General features: G+C 43.3%; 1 protein-coding gene across 3 annotated transcripts in view; it reads right to left on the reverse strand.

Moving 5' to 3' along the window:
* Window positions 1-4,579: 4,579 nt before the first annotated feature.
* Window positions 4,580-22,013, reverse strand: part of LOC126473503 (15-hydroxyprostaglandin dehydrogenase [NAD(+)]-like) — a 332,530-nt gene continuing 315,096 nt past the window's right edge. For all 3 annotated transcript variants that reach the window (XM_050100593.1, XM_050100592.1, XM_050100591.1), the window contains exons 6-7: window positions 18,420-18,577; window positions 4,580-4,783 (exon numbers count right to left, since the gene is read on the reverse strand). In XM_050100593.1, the coding sequence (XP_049956550.1) occupies window positions 4,666-4,783; window positions 18,420-18,577 (276 nt within the window). In that variant the 3' untranslated portion in view covers window positions 4,580-4,665. The remainder of the gene's footprint in view (window positions 4,784-18,419; window positions 18,578-22,013) is intronic.

Raw genomic sequence — 22,013 nt, forward strand, 5'->3', positions numbered from 1 at the left:
ACCTGTTCCTTGGAAGGGCAGCTCCTTGGATTTGACGCCTGTAGACTTTATTCTATGGGGAAAGCTGAAAGCTGCTGTCTACAATTATATACTAACTACACCTGATGACATGCAGCTCGCTCGGAAATCTCCGCTAAAATGGTAGTACGTGTGCAGCCATCGTTACATACCACACTGAGCGTGTATTGCCGCTGGCACACATTTGATGGTGAACTGTTTCGTTATTGGTGAGAATCCATATAACTATTGCATGCATTTCTGTTGTTCTTTAGTGTTTGCTACCACAGATATTGTTCAAGTGTCGTGTGGGAACTTTGCAAAACGCGATATCTCGTGAACGATTCGCATTAGAATCCTGGGAAAACACCACTGACATTCTAATTTACACTACTTTTAATTTGTTAAAGTCAGTAACTAAATAGCGAACGAAATGAATATGTACATATCCTTGCCCTGGAAACAGATGACGGCAACTTAATACGAACAGAGGAAGGGATCAGGGATGAAATGAAAAAGTACTTCAACATGCTGTTGAATGGAGATGGGGACAAACAACCATCAACAACTGTAGAGTAATTAGTGAAGTCCAAACTAATGGATACCCGTTAACATGGCGTGAGGTAGAAACAGAATTAAAGAACATGCAGAATGGAAAGTCGACAGGCTTTGATGATCTCGGCACAGACACGATAAAGGCAGCTGATATATTAGACTTAATTTTGGCTACATAGAGTATTATCAGTGGTTTGGAAAGAAAACAAAATCCCAGAAGACTGGAGTAAAGAAATCATCATTCCTCTGTTCAAAAACGACAATGGACGAAAATGTGGAAATTACAGAGGCATCACGCTGCTGTCACACAGCTTGAAGCTGTTAGAAAATATCATAGAAATGAGACATAGAAAGATAGCAGAACCTTCGCTTGAGGAAGAACAACATGGATTCAGGAAAGACCGAGGTACTATGGATCTTATTTTTGCAGAAAGAATATTGACAGAAAAGTACTGGGAATAGGGAAGAAATCTTGTGATTGTATTTGTGGACATTGAGAAAGCGTATGACAGTGTTCTGCGAACAAGATATGGGAATGTTTGGAAGACCTAAAGGTGCCAAAGTACCTGATCGTCAAAATCAAGATGCTACACCAAAAGTGTTACAGCTGTGTCCAGATTGGCAACGGACGATCAGAATGGTTTGAAACAAAGAGAAGTGTGCAACAAGGAAATGCCGTATCACCACTACTGTTTGTAACAGTAATGGACAAGTTCATAAAAACTGTCAAGAAAATAGACAGCAAACCAGATGCCCTGGTTTTTGCTGATGATTTGATAGTATGCGAAGAGACACAAGCTGACGCACAGAAGAAAACTAATGATTGGAACAGCACACTAAAAAATTCCAACTAAAAATAAGTAAAACAAAGACAGTAGAAATCATCATCAAAAGGCAAGGAACAACCTCAAAGATATTTCTATAAGGAATCGAAGTAGAATCTGTTTCACATTTCAAGTAACTAGGAAGCATGGTCTCGAAAGACTGCACCATTAAGTAGGAAATAATTAGCAGGACACAAAAAGCATCCAATTTTTCCATTCAAATCAGAAATCTTCTCTGAGATGATAAAATGACACGAAAAGCAAAAGCAGCAATGTACCACACCTATTTTGGACCAGTAATAAGATATTGTTTAGAAGAATGTACCCTACTAAGCAAAGGCTTCAGCAGAATTCCAGCAACAGAAATTAGATTTATTAGAACTATGAATCAAACAGCTAGAAAGGACAAAATCAGGAATGAGGTGAACAGAAAAGTAGCTGGTATTGAGATTCCTGTTACCAGTGTCGTAAAGAAACCCAGGCTTCAGTGGTATAGGCAAACAATGAAAATGAAGGGAGTGGACCATGGGGAAGACCAAGAAAACGCTGGATAGAGACTGTGAGATCAGATGTGGAGAAGAAACGACAAAAATGGGAAGCTGTCCTGGAACAGAAGGTCTATGAAGACAGAGCGAGATGGCAAGTACTTCTACACGACACCCGAGAATGTGGAGTTGGAAAACGATGATGATGGTGAATACCAGTAGGCATTGTTCTACACTCCTGGAAATTGAAATAAGAACACCGTGAATTCATTGTCCCAGGAAGGGGAAACTTTATTGACACATTCCTGGGGTCAGATACATCACATGATCACACTGACAGAACCACAGGCACATAGACACAGGCAACAGAGCATGCACAATGTCGGCACTAGTACAGTGTATATCCACCTTTCGCAGCAATGCAGGCTGCTATTCTCCCATGGAGACGACCGTAGAGATGCTGGATGTTCTCCTGTGGAACGGCTTGCCATGCCATTTCCACCTGGCGCCTCAGTTGGACCAGCGTTCGTGCTGGACGTGCAGACCGCGTGAGACGACGCTTCATCCAGTCCCAAACATGCTCAATGGGGGACAGATCCGGAGATCTTGCTGGCCAGGGTAGTTGACTTACACCTTCTAGAGCACGTTGGGTGGCACGGGATACATGCGGACGTGCATTGTCCTGTTGGAACAGCAAGTTCCCTTGCCGGTCTAGGAATGGTAGAACGATGGGTTCGATGACGGTTTGGATGTACCGTGCACTATTCAGTGTCCCCTCGACGATCACCAGTGGTGTACGGCCAGTGTAGGAGATCGCTCCCCACACCATGATGCCGGATGTTGGCCCTGTGTGCCTCGGTCGTATGCAGTCCTGATTGTGGCGCTCACCTGCACGGCGCCAAACACGCATACGACCATCATTGGCACCAAGGCAGAAGCGACTCTCATCGCTGAAGACGACACGTCTCCATTCGTCCCTCCATTCACGCCTGTCGCGACACCACTGGAGGCGGGCTGCACGATGTTGGGGCGTGAGCGGAAGACGGCCTAACGGTGTGCGGGACCGTAGCCCAGCTTCATGGAGACGGTTGCGAATGGTCCTCGCGGATACCCCAGGAGCAACAGTGTTCCTAATTTGCTGGGAAGTGGCGGTGCGGTCCCCTACGGCACTGCGTAGGATCCTACGGTCTTGGCGTGCATCCGTGCGTCGCTGCGGTCCGGTCCCAGGTCGACGGGCACGTGCACCTTCCGCCGACCACTGGCGACAACATCGATGTACTGTGGAGACCTCACGCCCCACGTGTTGAGCAATTCGGCGGTACGTCCACCCGGCCTCCCGCATGCCCACTATACGCCCTCGCTCAAAGCCCGTCAACTGCACATACGGTTCACGTCCACGCTGTCGCGGCATGCTACCAGTGTTAAAGACTGCGATGGAGCTCCGTATGCCACGGCAAACTGGCTGACACTGACGGCGGCGGTGCACAAATGCTGCGCAGCTAGCGCCATTCGACGGCCAACACCGCGGTTCCTGGTGTGTCCGCTGTGCCGTGCGTGTGATCATTGCTTGTACAGCCCTCTCGCAGTGTCCGGAGCAAGTATGGTGGGTCTGACACACCGGTGTCAATGTGTTCTTTTTTCCATTTCCAGGAGTGTATTTAAAAAGTGTATGTTTGCACAAAAAATACACTTTTAAGTATTGTTACACTCTGTTGATTGGCTAACAATAAGAGCCCCTGAATACCAATCCAGTCTGTGAAAACTACACATCAATGGCATTTGCGGTGAAAGTTTTAGGTGATTCACCCTGTTTATAAATATGTTCTTAGAAATAAGGACAGCAACAACATACATGAGAAACTGTGTACTATGTTATGAGACATGTCTCAGATCCTATTGCATTAACTGACATGCAAGTCATTGCACAAAAGTATATAATGTAGGTGGACTTACATTACTGCTATTGTATGTACAGTTATTACTTTGTAGAAATCGATATACATACAGTTGTTGGTTTCTTTATATCAGATGCCAATGATGATGGGTTATAAACCCAAAAACCAGTTTTGGTAAATAAAACATTTCCTGTGCAGATCATGGTGTACAGAAGACGTCCTTTAACGAGTACAGTTTGTGTTCTCATTATTTTTATGGGAAATCCATTTTCAGAGAACCACTTAATAACTCTTTGGAAAACATTATTAACAGTCTTTTGTTGCTGTCTCTCTAATGAGATTTATTACAACATTGGTGTCACCAGCAAAAAATACCAATTCCGCTTGATGAGTGTTAAGTGGAAGGTCATTCACGTACGTAAGAATTTGGAGTGGACCCAAAATTGAACCCTGAGAGATTTCCTTTTTACTTTCCCTCCACTTACTAAAATTTTTTCTCCTTCCAACATTGTTTTAGTTATTGTTTGAATAATTGATTGCACACATTATTCATAGTCACGTGCCCTAAAGGCCACTTGAAATAATGGCCAAAAAGTTGAAGCACTATTTCGGAACATGACATTGTCTACAGCTGAGAAGAATTTTATGGAAACTGACCTCAGTAGCAAAAGACTGTGTGCTTGATCGAATAACATTTGTGAGTGAGATTAACGTCAAACAAGGTTTCACATTGGTTCCCACGTGCTCTGCAGGAGCCAGATGTGTCAGTAGAAGGGGCACATTCAGTGTGTGGCAACCACAGTGAGTAACTTTTACACATGAGTTCATCACTCAGATCACCAATACTTTATTCATGATAATGTGACATATACAAAATGACAGGGGTTCACGTGACGTGTAGAACAATCCTTATTGGACGAGCCGCTGATAGACGATCTCCCTGGTCTTGTTGTGGTAGGCTGCCCACACGGAGCCCGACTTGCCATCTCGGATGACAGTCATCAGGCTCTGGGCGACGGAGTCAGTCCTGCGAAGACAACACACACGCGTCATTTACATTGTTCCGAAAGAACATAACGGGAAGTATGTAATTCCGACCCCCACATTAAATTAAGTACTCGCTGGGAATTACCAGTGGCATCATTTTATGGCTGTGAGTACCTACATAATCCAGAAATGAGGAAGTAGGAAACAGCATTTGGGCAAGGATAACAATGTGTTGCAACCAAGTGCCAGAATCATAGCATATAATGCACAAAGACAGTCTTCCAATACAGCACAGCACCTGCCTTTCCTACTTTTCATATCAATTTATTATTATTTATTATATACATTATTTACATAAGTTTTGGGCGTAGGTTTCTGATTAAGGTACATCATGTTAAATTTAAAGGTGGGAGGGAGGCTTATCAACTTCATGTTCATGACAAATTGACAGGACGTGATCTTGTTGCACATACCTCTACATGTTGCTTAATTTTTTAAAAAATCTACAGGACTAAACTAATGAAGTAAACTCGATAAGAAATGTTAGTTTCTGTTTTAATACAAAACACAAAAATATAATAGTCCATTTACTGAAACCAGTCACCCATGTAAGCTAATCCTTGTTTATTTTTACTATTTTACTTCCAACATAGCAGAGTTATTACGTTTCGTCTACAAAGTGGTCTCCAGTTCCGATGTTAGGTTTATCGCCACTCATGTTCTTGCCACACCTCGTTATTTTCGTCTTTATTTTTACACTGAATCCATACTCTGTGCTCAGTAGACTGTTCATTTCAGTCAACAGTCCTACGAGTCTTCCACACTTTTAGCGAATCTTATCGGTGGTCTCTCACGAGACGATCTTGTCATTTACTTCTATCATTGCTTCATCAATATATAGGTTATGAAGTAAGGGAGAAAAGGTAGGGATGCAAACTTCTTCACTTTTGAAACCGACCACGCCTTTGTTGATCTTCTTATTGTTCCCTCTTAGCTCTTGTACGAGTTATACAGCGTCAATAAAGTCCCGTTACCTTTTTAAAAAATTGTAACTTGGAATCTATTAGAGATAGAGAAGCACGATTTGCTGTTAAACGTTTAACAGGTCCTAAAGTATTTTTCCTGTGCCATTTCTTGCAGATTTGACTTGGATTGCATCAAATAGGAGACAGGCCAGGGTAAGGCGCAATGGTTCTTCTGGTATGTTGATTCCGACAGAAAGTGCAAACTACATTTCCACGCCAACAACTAGAGCCAGTTCGTCGTGCTTCACACGAATTGCAGAAAGCCAGATCAACTGTCCGTAATGCTTTACAAAAGCAGTTGCGCCTTTTTGAGTACAAAACATAAATGCTCCGTATATTGCAGCCAAGCGATCGTCCTCTGCGGTATGCATCCATGTGTTCCATGCTGTTCCCTAGCTTTATTGACGCATTTCAACTTTTTTAAGTATCTTCAGTAATCGTATACGAACTGCGGGTAACTCGTTAGTCACAAATAGTCTAAATTTTGGTGTGTGCCTTCGGCGAAGGCGTGCATGTTTCCTTAGATTGAACCACACTTTCAAGCTTGACAAAAAGATTGGTATGCAAATAGTAGTGGCCGTGAGTACATGACCGCATATGCGCACGCTACGTGAGACTGCAGCCGTCTATCATCTTCCAGTATGATGGTGAACCCCTATAACGTCCCGTCGCCAACGAAATCAAGGATGGAGAAGGAAATCGGTAGAGCCCTTTCGAAGGAACCATCCTGATATTTGCGCGAAGCGATTTAGGGAAATCACGCAAAACCTAAATCAAAATGGCCAGACGCTGGTTTGAACAGTCGTCCTCTCGAATGCAAATCCAGTGTGCTGACCACTGCGCTATCCCGCTCGTTATCCTCTACAATGGCTGTTGAACGGTGGGATGAGTTGAGTGCCGTATTTCCTGAGAGCTGTGTGGGTCGTGATGGTCCCATCGCATGGCCCTCGCGCTCTTTCGATCTGACGCTGCTAAACTTCTTTTTGTGGGGTTACGTCGAGGATGGCGTTTACACAATACTAGTCAATGACATTGCTACCCTTCATGCACGAATCAATGAAACAATGAGAATGCTGCAATGCTGACCCGTACACGGGCAGAACTCTGATATCGCCTTAATGATCTAGGAGTGACAGGTGGGGCACAACATGAAATTCTACCATACTAAAAAAAAACTTTGAGAGCTGGTAAATGTTTGTAATGTGTCAATCCCTCTTCAGCCCAAAGAAAAGGACATCACTTGTTTGCATAGTCTCAACTTATTATCGACTTTTATGTTGTAGGATAATGAAGAGTTTGTATAATTTTCTTATATTTTTGGGTTAAAGTGTTGTAGGTATATGACACCTGATGTTCGAGAAAAGCTGTGTCCTCTTAAATCAGCGAGTTTGATACGTCCAGCCGACTGCTGAATCGCGTCCTGTGGCAAAGATAACAACTACGACGCAGCTGGCCACTATGAAGGTTTGACGGTAACTGCTAAGAAGGAACACTTACTGTTAAAGAGAGAATTAGCGTGATATATTTGCTCGCAAATGATGGTTCTTGCCTTGTTCTTTTAGAACTTCAGTTCAATTTCCGAGTAATGTTCGAGTAGTGAGCCACGAGAGAGATTGTCTCAAGAGTGTGATGAGATCGGCTTACACGTACGATACGTGAATAAGTTTGCAACAAGGATGGAACTCAAGTGTTTTCGAAACAGCTCTAAGTCGTTTAGAAAGATATTTTGAGAAGATTATTGGCTTGTCTAGAAAGTGATTATTTCGCCGATTTTGGTAGAGTGTAGACTCGCCAGTTACATGAAAAACTCCGAATGTGTAGTCTATGTCAAGGAGAACGGTCGTCCGACGTAATAGTTATTTATTGAAGAACAGTCGGAAGATTATTGAGAATTTGATAGCTTTCCCCCTTGTTCCTAAACGACAAATCAAGAACCATTTATTAGAGAACGCGCTAATTCTCTCTAAACGAGATCATCAAGTCCTGTGTTTTGAGTTTTAAATTTTAGAGGGTCATGGAAGTCAACGCCTGAAGTGGTTGAGCTTTGTTTGATTATTTAAAGTACATATGGTTGAAAAGTGGCGATAATAGTAAAACTCTGACTTGTACCTGTAAACGAACTAATCGCAGGAAATAAATAATTAACTGTTTTGAACTGAAAAAGTCGGTATCCGATTTGTCTTTTATCCCTAAACTATTACAAAAAAAGTATTGAATAGTTTATTTCAAACCAGACTAATATCTCGGCTATATCTTTTCGTATAAAAGTAAATCCAAAGGCCGTTAAAGTAGACTTTCATATTGGTAAAAGCAAAGTTCAAAGAAATTAATACCCTAAAGAGAAAGAATAGTATTTTTCAGTTAATAACTTGCAACGAATAGAAAAACAGGGAAAAGAAATTTATGTTTTATTGAAAAGTGATTAATTATAAATGAAAAGTTATTCCACTTAATTCTGAAAGGTTGGGTTGACGAAAAAGTTTATTACGGCAAAATTTCAATAGCCTCAAGGATATTGTTATAGCAAGAAGCTACCTACAGAGATTATCGTTGATTGACAACCAAAGATAAACAATATTAAATTATATCTTTGCCTTGAGAACATATTCACAATTTACGTAAAAATTTATAACGTTCACACTGATTGCTTGTATATACGATTATTCGTTGAAGCTTTAAAAGAGGAGCAACTACAAGAGGCAATGGATCTATACAAATTCATCATTTATATACGAAAGCTGTAGTTTCTGGTACCTCGTTGCTCAAAAAGTGCTTCGTTGTGTTGTCAGAGTACACAGAGAAGCTTCGCTATAGGTTGCTGTTATTGATGACGTAAATACACTCCTGGAAATGGAAAAAAGAACACATTGACACCGGTGTGTCAGACCCACCATACTTGCTCCGGACACTGCGAGAGGGCTGTACAAGCAATGATCACACGCGCGGCACAGCGGACACACCAGAAACCGCGGTGTTGGCCGTCGAATGGCGCTAGCTGCGCAGCATTTGTGCACCGCCGCCGTCAGTGTCAGCCAGTTTGCCGTGGCATACTTAGCTCCATCGCAGTCTTTAACACTGGTAGCATGCCGCGACAGCGTGGACGTGAACTGTATGTGCAGTTGACGCACTTTGAGCGAGGGCGTATAGTGGGCATGCGGGAGGCCGGGTGGACGTACCGCCGAATTGCTCAACACGTGGGGCGTGAGGTCTCCACAGTACATCGATGTTGTCGCCAGTGGTCGGCGGAAGGTGCACGCGCCCGTCGACCTGGGACCGGACCGCAGCGACGCACGGATGCACGCCAAGACCGTAGGATCCTACGCAGTGCCGTAGGGGACCGCACCGCCACTTCCCAGCAAATTAGGGACACTGTTGCTCCTGGGGTATCGGCGAGGACCATTCGCAACCGTCTCCATGAAGCTGGGCTACGGTCCCGCACACCGTTAGGCCGTCTTCCGCTCACGCCCCAACATCGTGCAGCCCGCCTCCAGTGGTGTCGCGACAGGCGTGAATGGAGGGACGAATGGAGACGTGTCGTCTTCAGCGATGAGAGTCGCTTCTGCCTTGGTGCCAATGATGGTCGTATGCGTGTTTGGCGCCATGCAGGTGAGCGCCACAATCAGGACTGCATACGACCGAGGCACACAGGGCCAACACCCGGCATCATGGTATGGGGAGCGATCTCCTACACTGGCCGTACACCACTGGTGATCGTCGAGGGGACACTGAATAGTGCACGGTACATCCAAACCGTCATCGAACCCATCGTTCTACCATTCCTAGACCGGCAAGGGAACTTGCTGTTCGAACAGGACAATGCACGTCCGCATGTATCCCGTGCCACCCAACGTGCTCTAGATGGTGTAAGTCAACTACCCTGGCCAGCAAGATCTCCGGATCTGTCCCCCATTGAGCATGTTTGGGACTGGATGAAGCGTCGTCTCACGCGGTCTGCACGTCCAGCACGAACGCTGGTCCAACTGAGGCGCCAGGTGGAAATGGCATGGCAAGCCGTTCCACAGGACTACATGCAGCATCTCTACGATCGTCTCCATGGGAGAATAGCAGCCTGCATTGCTGCGAAAGGTGGATATGCACTGTACTAGTGCCGACATTGTGCATGCTCTGTTGCCTGTGTCTATGTGCCTGTGGTTCTGTCAGTGTGATCATGTGATGTATCTGACCCCAGGAATGTGTCAATAAAGTTTCCCCTTCCTGGGACAGTGAATTCACGGTGTTCTTATTTCAATTTCCAGGAGTGTATATCATTCCTACTCCCCATAGACTCTCGCATTTAGTATTTTTCTGGTGTTGATACTAACTTTGGTGGTAGTTTATCTTTCGAACCTAGTAAACACCAATAGTCAGTTGTTGTAATTAATATCCAGATAGCTACCACTGACCACTATATACCACGAAAAGTGTTAGTGTGTCAATCCTTTTGTACCCAATAATGTCGTATCGAACTGTAGTGTGATTTATAACGTGAGAAACTGAATATCAAGTCTTACGCGACGTCGTTGTGTTCGTACAATCGATTATTTCAAGTCAGACAGATAACGCCTTTGAATGAAGGCAAGGTATTATCCGTACAACTTACTGTAGTATTGCGCGAGTGTGCGACATGTCCGACGTTGCTTTTCACCTACGTATTGCAGTACTGTTGGTGCCTGCTCATACAGTATATCTCCTACGAGTTAGTGGTATGCAAAGGATTGCACAGTACACGTTTTACAATAACCCAGGCCGCACTATCTCTAATAGTTTCCAAGTTATGCTGTTTTAGATGATAGCGGGGCTTTTGGACAAACCGTATATTACCTGTCTTTCGCTATATATTTATCTGAAAAATTCAATCATCTTACATAATTTTTAGAACATTTTTTCTAGGTCAAAAAATCATATAAATGTTTCTTGATTTCTCTTAAGACTAATATCCATTATCAATCACAACGTCAAAACTGCCTCTGTGGTGCCTTTTCTTTTCTTTTCTTAAGATTACATTTATTTAACAGATACTCAAATCTTTTTCATGCCTCTGTGTATCAATTGTTCTTGTCAGCAACTTGGATGCATGTGCTATCAAGCCGACTGTGCGATAGTTCTCGCTTTTATCTGGCCTAATGGTGATTGTCTAGATAATATTCTTCCAAAAGCCTGATGACATGTCTGCAGACTCATCAATTCTACACACCAACTTGAATATTCGGTTGGTTGCAGTCTCGTAGATTCCACGCACTAACTTGAATACTCGTTTGTTTTCCACTTATTCCAATGATCTTGTAAATTCCAGAGGAATGTTATCTCTCTCTTCTGCCTTGTCTCTTCGCAAGTCTTCCAAAGCTCCGTCAAACTGACTAATACTGATTCTCCAATGTCGTCCTAGTCGACTTCAACTTCTTGTTCTATCACGTCATCAGACAGTTCCTCTTCCTCCTTATACAGGCTCTCAATGTACTCTACATTCAACAGTGGAATTCCTTTTTATTCTTAACGTCGACGCGCTTGATGTTAATTTCACCGAATGTTATTACAACTTTTCCAGTTTCCCAACCTGTCCTTCCGTTGAACATTAGTTTTTCGATTTCTTTGCATTTTTCCTGCATCCATTTCGCTTGAGCCTTCTTACACTTCATGTACATTGCTTTTATATTTATATTTCATTTATATTACTCTACTAGCTAACAAATCCGGCATTCCTCGCGTATTCATTTTGCCTATTTCCTTATTAGACACGAAAACAAAAAAGGAACTGTGTTTGTTGCGTAACACAGAAAAATAATTCATTTGCGTCTGTTAGTGAATACACTTTTGAAATTATGGAATAGTCGTAGAAAGAAATATGCATAATGTGCAAATGTGTAATAAGAGCTGTTTCGCTTGTCTACATCGCGATTTTGTAAACGTCTCTATTGCAACACCTCTTCATATCCCTCAAGACTTTTATTGCTCTTGCTTACTACCTTTTCTGCTTCGAAGCTGAAAGCTGTCAAAACCGTTGACTCGACTGTAGGAGTGTCTTAATAGCAAAGAATGAATGTATTAAAACTTCAGGTCTTAGTAGTAAAGAATGAATGTATTAGAACTTCATGAATTTCAGTGTTAATGACGTCATATCTCTTGAACTGTGTGTCATACAGTGATGTATATATGTAGGTACACTTACTAGCATATTTGTATACTGTCTGCAGAATGTGCTGGGAATAGAGCTACTAGTTTATGTAGGCTGTTTAGGTTTTTTTGTTAGTAATGCCACGTAGCGCTCTGTATGAAAATCACTGACTGTGCTGTGTGCAGTCTGTGGCTGGTTGGCATTGTTGGAATACTCGCTATTGTAGGATGTGAATAGCGGGTAGCGTTGCGCAGTTGGATGTGAGCCGCCAGCAGAGGTGGATGTGGAGAGAGAGAGAGATGCCAGAGTCTTGAGAGGTCGCTATAGGCGGACGAACTGGACGTGTGTCCGCCAGAAAAAGGAAATTTGAGAAGATGGATATCATGAATTGATAGATATATATATGATGACTTTTGAACACTATTAAGGTAAATACATTGTTTGTTCTCTATCAAAATCCTTCATTTGCTAACTATGCCTATCAGTAGTTAGTGCCTTCAGTAATTAGAATCTTTTATTTAGCTGGCAGTATTGGCGCTCGCTGTATTGCAGTATTTCTGTATCAAATAACGTAAGAGTTTTTCCAACACTGTCGTTCATAATTTTTCAAAGGGGGCGTTTCACAAGTACAGAAGTAGTGAATGTAAACGCCATACATAGTGAGCCAGTTTTTCGAGCATCTCAGCGTTTATGATGTATCTCCTGAACTATGCTTGGTAACACGATAAAAATTTGCAGGTGCATCTAGCGGCATATGTGGACACTGTCTGCGAAATTTATTACGAATAGAGTTTATATCACAGAAGTAACAAATCTGAACGTCATGCATGATGCGGCAGTTTTTCCCACATCTCATTGTTTCTGACGTCATATCTACTGAACTATGACAGGTAGATGACTCTTATCCAGGCAGCGATTTTTGCTTGACAGTAAGGGATATGTTTACCAAGTTTGGCTGAAATCGGTCTCGTGGCTTAGGAGGAGATGTGGAACACACACACAAATACACACACACACGCACACACACACACACACACACACACACACACACACACACACATCTATTTACACACACACACACACACACACACACACACACACACACACACATCTATTTACACACACACACACACACACACACACACACATCTATTTTTATAATTCTCTTTCCAGAACGTTTCTATATTTCCTTCTCTCGTCGGTTAATTGAATTATTTCTTCTAGGTTTCTTCAAAGTCACCTGTCTTGTATGTACAGCGAACTGTCCAACGTCTGGGACTGCCCTTTTTGGAGCTGTCTATTCCAGTTCAGCTGAACTGCCTTCCGTGGTATTCATAACTGCAGATCTAAAGCCTCAAAGAATTTCAAACGCATCTCATCGTTCCTCAGTAGTTCAGTATACTAGTTCTTTACATACTGATCCTTCGTGATCTTGTTACACTGTAATTCTTCATTACTGAAGTGTGATTTGGTCTATGTCTCTCCATGATATAATCCAATATCTCATCTCAGAACCGCTGTCTCACCAGGACGTAATTAAGCTGGTTTCGTCCTGTGACTCTCGGCCTCTTCCAAGTACACCCCTTTCTCTCCTGGTTGTTGAGCAGTTTCTTTGCTATGACTGCCTGAAATGTATTTCGTAAACCAAGGAGCTTTTCTCCTCTCTCTTTTTCCTACTGCCAAGCCGATATTCTCCCGAAATTCTGTCTTCAATTGCTTCGTCTATTCTAGGGTTACAATCCCCCACGATTTTAGATTTTCATCGTCCTTAATATATTGCTGTACCAATCAGTGCCCCCACATTTCCCTCTATCTCTATCTCTCTCTCTCTCTCTCTCTCTCTATCTATCTATCTATCTAACTATCTATCTATCTTTCTGTCTGATTATGCCGAGGAATGGATTACATACGTGATTGTTGTAAGCATTGTGTTGCTGTTAACTCTGAAGACAATAATCCTGTCATTTAACTGGTAACAGTTATGCACTTTTTGTCCTGCCTTCCTATTCATAGCGAATTGTACTGTTGCTGTGCTATTGTCTGTTGTTGTTGATATTTCTCTACATTCATCTGACCATTAGGTGTTTACGGATGTGAGCATAATCTAACCGTTAGTTTAATAATCCATGGCCACATAACTCTAACGTAAATTATCTACAGAAGAATGGAACTGTTGATACACAACATATTGAGAATATATCGTTTTGGGTTCTGGAGAAATACAGAAATAAGCGTGGCAATATTATCCTACGCGTTATATTAGGAGATAGACTGTAGGAAATCAAACCTGAATTTATTGTATTTTTAGATTTTGACAAAGCTTTTGTCGATGTAGACTGGAATATATACACTCTTTGGAATTCTGAAGTTAGCACGGATAAAAGGGAGCTAAGAATCAACTACAACAGAAACCAGACTGAAATTGTAAGAGTTGAAAGACACGAAAGTAAGCAGTAGCTGAGAAGGGAGTGATACAATTTAATCTATCCCCAATGTTATTCAGTATATACACTGAGCGTCCAGTGTAGGAGAAAAACTAAAACTCAGCGAAACTCCTCCCGAACAGGCCACGAAGGCCCAAGGGGCCGACCGGCCGCCGTGTCATCCACGGCCCATAGGTGTCACTGGATGCGGATATGGAGGGGCATGCGGTCAGCACACCGCTCTCCTGGCCGTATGTCAGTTTCCGATACCGGAGCCGCTACCCCTCAATCAAGTAGCTCCTCAGTTTGCCTCACAAGGGCTGAGTGCACCCCGCTTGCCAACAGCGCCCGGCAGACCGGATGGTCACCCATCCAAGTGCTAGCCCAGCCCGACAGCGCTTAACTTCGGTGATCTAGCGGGGACCGGCGTTACCACTGCAGCAAGGCCGTTGGCAGTGTAGGACAACAAGGACAAATTCAGAGAGAGTATGAAAGTTCAGGGAAAAACGTAGAGGTTTGAAGATGACATTATAGTCTGTCAGAAACGGCAAAGGACTTGGAAGACGAGTTTAAAGGAACGGATATGGTTTTGACACGGGGTTATAAGATGATTATCAACAAAGGTAAAACTAGGGTGACAGAATAGACCTTAGCCGAATTAAGTCAGGTAACGCTGTGAAAATTAGATTAGGAAATCATTGGTAGATGTGTTTTGTTATTTGGGAAGCAAATAAGTACCTGTGGCAGAAGTAAAGAGTATATAATATGCAGGTTGGGAACAACAAGAAAAGCTTCTCTTAGAATAGGAAATTTCTTTAATATAATATAAATTTAAGTATATGGAATATTTTTTTCCGAAAGTATTCGTTAATAAGCAGTCTTATACGCAAAAAAAACAAAAAAAAAAAAAAAAACAAAAAAAAAAAAAACGAAAGTAGGAGGTTGTGAAATGTAATGTTCCAGAGTTAAGCTGAAATATAGAACAGAACCGACATGTAATGAAGAGTTACAGAATGGAAATGGGAAGAACTGTATGGCACAACGGACAAAAAGGACGGGACGCGTTGATAGGACACGTACTGAGCCATCTAGGATCAGTAAATTTGATAATGGAGTGATGATGATATGATGTATGGGCGCACGACAGATATGTGTTTAGTGCCCGTACCAAAATATAATAAGACGACTGTGGATATAGGTCGCAAAATTATAAAAATGGTACTGTAGATAAAAAACGTAAAGAACGTCATAAAAACTTCTACACACACACACACACACACACACACACGTTCATCCACAAATAATGTACATCTAGTTATGGGATCTAACATAGACTACAGTAAAAGACGAAAAAGCAGTGAAATTAATTAAAAGAAGATAGCACACAGCTGCAGCTTTCTGACCACTGGAATAAAACGTAAGAGCCAAAAATCCTGCAACACAATAAAATCTCCAACCTAAAAGCTTAGGCCAGAGTCCAGACACATCACAAAATTTTAGAAACTTTACCATATTCGTCTCGTCATCAGCTTAAATAGAGGACAGATCCCTCCCTAAATTTATATATTTCTGCTTATCACAAAACAAAATGCACTCAGTTAAAATGTGGAGTGATTTGCACATCCAAAGCGTCACACACTCTGCGGTCCTTTCGCCGGGGTACATCGCCACGTGTTAGAAGCCACTGTACAATTCGGAGGCGGGTTAGGGCTACCTCATCTCGCCAGTCACCAGCGTGAGCAACGCCACTACCGGATTGCTGGCTTCAGCTGTTCGTCCCTGACAGACATTCCTCCTTCCACAGTTGCATAGATCTCCCAGCCTTCAGCGAAATGACAGTCTGCAGAGGAATGGCTCATTTTGTAACGTGACGTTCCCTGCGGGCCTCCTTGGCGGCTTTGTCTGCCCATTCATTTCCCTGTGCCTTTGTACCCAGCAGACTTACACCTTCCTCCCCTGACGCTGTAGGAGGTACAGTTCGTCAAGTATGAGGTGAATTATTTTCTCTGCCGGATACGTGTGCTGCAGGGCTCTGTCCGACTGCTTAGCCGAGTGGTAACGTGTCTGTCTATCATGGAGCTGGCCTCTGTTCGATTCCCGGCCACGTTGGAGATTTTCTCCACTCGTGGACTGGGTGTTGTGCTGTCCTCACCATCATTTGATCACCACCGACGCGCAAGTCGCCCAGTGTAGCGCCACCTGAAATAAGACTTGCACCCCGGCGGCCGAACTTGCCCAGATGGGGCCTCCCAGACAATACCACACGATAATTTTATTTCATTTTTTGTAGGGCATTAAGGGAATCCGAGAAAATGAGATACTGGTTGCCCTGAAGAGCCTCTCCTGGTAGAGGTCTTCAGCAGCGCTCGGAGCTCTGTAGAAAATACCGTACAGTTACGGAGAAGGCAGATCCTGAAGACACGATTGAGAAATACGACCGAACAGCCGAGGGAGTTCCCTTGTTGCGAACCTTCTGTGTATACAACTTTAAAGCTGTGATGACTATCTAAATCGTTAAGAAAAGAGACTGCAACAAAATATCTGGAGTTCAATCTTTCTTTTAATTCGCCAGGTTTAAAATAATTCTGTTCCTCTCTAAGAGCCAAGGTAGGGCCGTGCTCCACCCTTGGCGTAAAATTTTAAAACTGGCAACATCCGTCTCATTCGCGCAATTTCCATAGGGCCTCGTCGCTCAGTGCCGAGCGTGAAAGAGTCTTTCTATTGGTGAGCGAGCAATGATATAGTGCGTAGGTTTGTACGGCGTGTACAGTGTTTTATAGGGCTGTCGCGCTATGAGAAGTCATCGCCTGAAGTGATGTGGAGGGATGGGTGAAGGCCAACAACTACATCTACATCTACATTTACATATATACTCCGCTAGCCACCGAGCGGCGTGTGGCGGAGGGCACAATTCGCGCCAAAATTTCTCCCCTCCTGTTCCACTCGCGGATCGCACGAGGGGAAAACGACTGTCTGAACGCCTAAATACGAGCTCTTATTTCCCTTATCTTTCGATGGTGATGATTACGCGATTTGAAAGTTGATGGTAATAATATATACTCTACGTCCTCGCTGAAGATTGGATTTCGGAACTTAGTAAGCAGTCCCTTCTGTTTAGCGCATCGTCTGTCTGCAAGTGTGTCCCACTTCAAATTTTCTATGAGATTTGTAACGCTCTCGCGATGGCTAAATGTACCAGTCACGAATCTTGCCGCTCTTCTTTGGACCTTTTCAATTTCTTGAATCAGACCCAACTGGTAAGGGTCCCACATAGGCGAACAATACTCCAAGACAGGACGAACTAACGTATTGTAAGCTATTTCCTTTGTTGAAGGACTGCATCGCTTCAGGATTCTACCAATAAACCGCAATCTAGAGTTCGCCTTACCCGTTACTTGTGTAATCCGATAATTCCATTTGAGATCATTTCGAATAGTCAAACCCAGATACTTGACGGACGTTACCGCTTCCAAAGACTGGGCATTTATTTTGTACTCATACATTAATGAGGATTTTCGTCTTGTTATAGGCAGTAGGTTACACTTACTAATATTGAGAGATAACTGCCAGTCATTACACCACGCATTTATTTTCCGCAAATCCTCATTGATTTGTTCACAACTTTCGTGTGATACTACTTTCCTGTAGACTACAGCATCATTGGCAAACAGTCTCAGGCCGCTGTCAATACCATCAATCAGATCGTTTATGTAAGTCGTAAAAAGCAGAGGACCTATTACGCTGCCCTGGGGCACACCTGAAGTTACGCTTGTTTCTGTTGAAGTCACCCCGTTCAGGACGACATACTGCTCCCTGGGTGTTGGAAAACTTGCTAACCAACCGCAACTGTAGACGGAGACAAAAGCTCGGATCAGTAAACAGATTCACGTGGTTGTCGATCGCAGTATTTATTCAGAGATGAAAAGGCTTAACGATTGTAAACTAGCGTGGAGAGCAGCATCAAACTAGCCGCACTGGAGACCGCATAGACATATAGTTTGTACGTACTAAGATGTGTTTGTTGAAGTCATCAGACGTTCTACAAATGTAACATGGTAGTAGCTGCCGGTAAGTACACTAAACGTCAATAAAACTGAAGAAGAAAGTGGTAAATACGTGTCTAGAGGCCCGAAGGCGGCTATGCCATCGATCAGAGACTGCTTGGCGTAGTCGTGCAGGCAGTAGTGGTGGGCTTCGGTCGCCATCGGCGTGTCCGTGGGTCCCGGGCACACCGCCACCATCCTCACGCCCGTCTGATTCACGTGCAGTTCGTCCTGTAACACGACACAATATGTCACAGGCAAACATTCCGTGTAGTAGTACACAGTGTCAATTGTGATACTCGCAAACTACCAGAATTTTGGCTCGGGTCACCCTCCAAAAATGCCAGCTCACGAGACGATGTACAGGGAGCGGTTGGGGAGGAAACGGGTGAAAATACGGGAACTCCAAAAATACATCACTTTACCACACCTATTATGGTGTGTGAACACTGTTGGCATTCAAAACAGCATCCAGTCATCTCTGAACGGATAAACACAGTTCCTGTATAGTCTTCAAGGGAATCTTAAGCCGCAGGTGGATAGCTACCGCGCACCCTTCTCTCCAAAGGAGATCAAAAGTTTGAATAATACTGAGATCTGGTGAATGTGGCATCTAGGAAAGATGCGACAGTGCACCTTTGTGCTCACAAAACCAGTCCTAGACAATGTCAGCTGTTTGAACAGGGGTTTTTTCGCCTTGGAACACATCACGACCACTGGGGAGCAAACATCATAGGTGGGATGGGCCTGATAAAACAAAATGGTTGAAAGATTAGCGTCAAACTTCCTTGCCTAGGGACGCCATATAAAAGTTGATAGGCGTGCAGTCCAGAACCGTGCGACTGCTACGGTCGCAGGTTCGAATCCTGCCTCGGGCATGGATGTGTGTGATGTCCTTAGGTTAGTTGGGTTTAACTAGTTCTAAGTTCTAGGGGACTGATGACCTAAGATGTTAAGCCCCATAGTGCTCAGAGCCATTTGAACCATTTTTTGAAAGTTGATGTCGTCAAGCCCTGAATGAAAATTGCGCAACGGATAACTGGGGACAGGAACTTGAGAGCGGTACCTAGAAATACGATACTAGGCAAGGGGCTGGAGGGCTCACACGTTGATGTGTGGGGTCCTGCATTCTATATCTTTTATTTTAAATGAATTCCTTTAACTTGACTTCTTTGTGATTTTTTAAGGTATGTTAAAGATTGATGCCAATTGATTACCTATTTATTTTAAACATTATCACTCGACTTTACAGCGATTGCAGCAATTGTTCCAGTTTACAGATATTACAATTTTACAACTTATAGCTCGGGTATATTATATAGTAATCTGTACACACGTTTCTATTGGCAAGACGGAATTGCGTTGGCCAGATGTATACCACCAAAGTCTCCCAATGTTTTACATGTGACATCCACTATGTGAGGAGGATAAGGGGTAAACTGGGGACCAGATACATTAACACAGGGGGTCAAATTTCCGAAATTAAACGAGAACATTCATTTCCTTACACAATCCAAAACTGGAAATAAAAGAATTAGTACAAATATGCAAATACCTCTCTTCCGTGCGTGAACATTGAGAGAGACGCACTGAGGACACGTCTGCTCACTTACCCGTCTTCTGTAACACCCCCAGAATATGGCGGGCACCCAGAGGTCTTCCTGGGCCCCGGTGTGGGGGATGGTCGAACCACTTTGCCGTGACCAACCTCTCCACCCCAAATCTTGTGACACTGGAACGTCTTTGACTTTTACCTGCCTGTGCTGTCTCTCTGATCCCCCACCCAAGAGTAAGGTTGGCACTACTATACTACAGAACTAAGATTTGGCCACGCTTTATGGAAAGGTGTGAGGAGGATTAGGAAAGCTCATGTGCAGACTCACATTCACGTACAAGAAATGCATAATACATGACACATATAAATACGTATTATGAAGCCTGACACATTTCTTTCCATCCGTCCACATGGGTCCTGTTGCACCCGCGCCCGGCCGCGCCGTGCAATAAAATTGGCGGCGGAGCCGCCTCTGTTTGTATTTCCCCGTGTGAGCAAGCAGCGAAACCTGCTTATAGAGCGCAAACTACTGTACCGTTTCATGGTCACATAGTCCTTGGCTGTAATGCGACCTCGCAGAATAAACGTGGAATACCAAGACACTGCTGCCCAAATCATCACCGAATACACGCCACGTTTCACTCCCGGGATGTAAACTCGGCCGGATAATGGAAACAGTGTGAAACAAGACTCAACCGAACAAATGATTTTCTTTCATTGCTCCATAATCAAGATATTATGGCTTTGGCACCACGTTTTCCTGTTGCAGGCATATGCATCACTGACGAGTGGTTTTTTAATTCCAACTCGCTCTACAATTCCCTCTGCACCTCCCTTTGAGTTGTTTTGGTGCTGACAGGGTTTGACAGTGTGACATTCAGTCCTGCAGTAACTTTCACAGATATCGTTCTCTCATTTCTTGTCACATTCCTCTTCAGTGACCATCACCATCCCTCAGTACACACTTTCGTTCGCGTTGAGACTTGGTGGACGATATTTTTCCGCCTTTCCTGTATGCGGTGTAAGCCATCAATTGCGGTGCATCTTGACACACCAAACATCTCAGCTCCCGTGGTTACAAAAGCACTCCCCCCATATGAGCAACAGCAATTTGTCCACATTCGAATTCACTTAGCTCCAACATAACGCACTCACAATTACACAGAACACTGTCCTGACCATAACTGACACTTGAAATGTGTTGATAACATAGCAAAGGTCCTGTTTGTGGTCAAATAGAACAGCGCAACCTAGAGGCATAGCTAGCATCTGCATATACATGGTGTTAGGGGTATTTTTGTTGATGACTGAGGGCAATATACTGAACAACATTACATCAGCATTTACTTCATTTGCAGACTAATAATTCTTGCTATTACCTGTAGTATGTTTTTATGTTGGTTAGTATCTCCAAGTACATGTGGCAAGAGCAAGCCATTAATGATTATTTTCGCCCAGGTAGCAGGTCAGGTGCTGAAGTGTGGACATAAAACTATTAGTCTATACTGACAGGCATAGTCCGCAGTGCAGTTAAGACTGTGCAGGAAATATCAAGTGGTAAATTACATGACGTGTTTGCAATGTTAGATGCAGAGAAAAAACAAGTAACACGCTGAAGTGGGTACATATTAAGGTATCAATGACCACAATATCTGTATTATACAACTAACACCCTGTGTGCTGAAGCAGGCGTTTCTAGCGGTGTTTCCGTATTTTGGTCCAGCCCCTCTATAACATCTCCTAATGGGTCGAAGGGACATTTAGCAAAAAACCTTATAGGCGGTAATATCTGTAGCTGGAACTTGATGGGATGGAGACCCTTACATTTTCTTGATCACGAACAAGAGTGTTGTTCGCTCCATCATCGATTATGGACGTTTCTTACAACACAACGCAGCGTCAAAACCGCGCAGCTTCCACTTCAAATCGTTCCGCACGCATACTCCCAGATATTTTACAGAAGTAACTGCTACCAGTGTTTGTTTCGCTATCATATAATCATACAATAAAGGATCTTTCTTTCTGTGTATTCGCAATACACTATGTTTGTCTATGCTAAGGGTCAGTTGCCACTCCCTGCACCAAGTGCCTATCCGCTGCAGATCTTCTTGC

Source organism: Schistocerca serialis, chromosome 4 (genome assembly GCF_023864345.2).
Source record: "Schistocerca serialis cubense isolate TAMUIC-IGC-003099 chromosome 4, iqSchSeri2.2, whole genome shotgun sequence".
Taxonomy (NCBI): Eukaryota; Metazoa; Arthropoda; class Insecta; order Orthoptera; family Acrididae; genus Schistocerca; species Schistocerca serialis.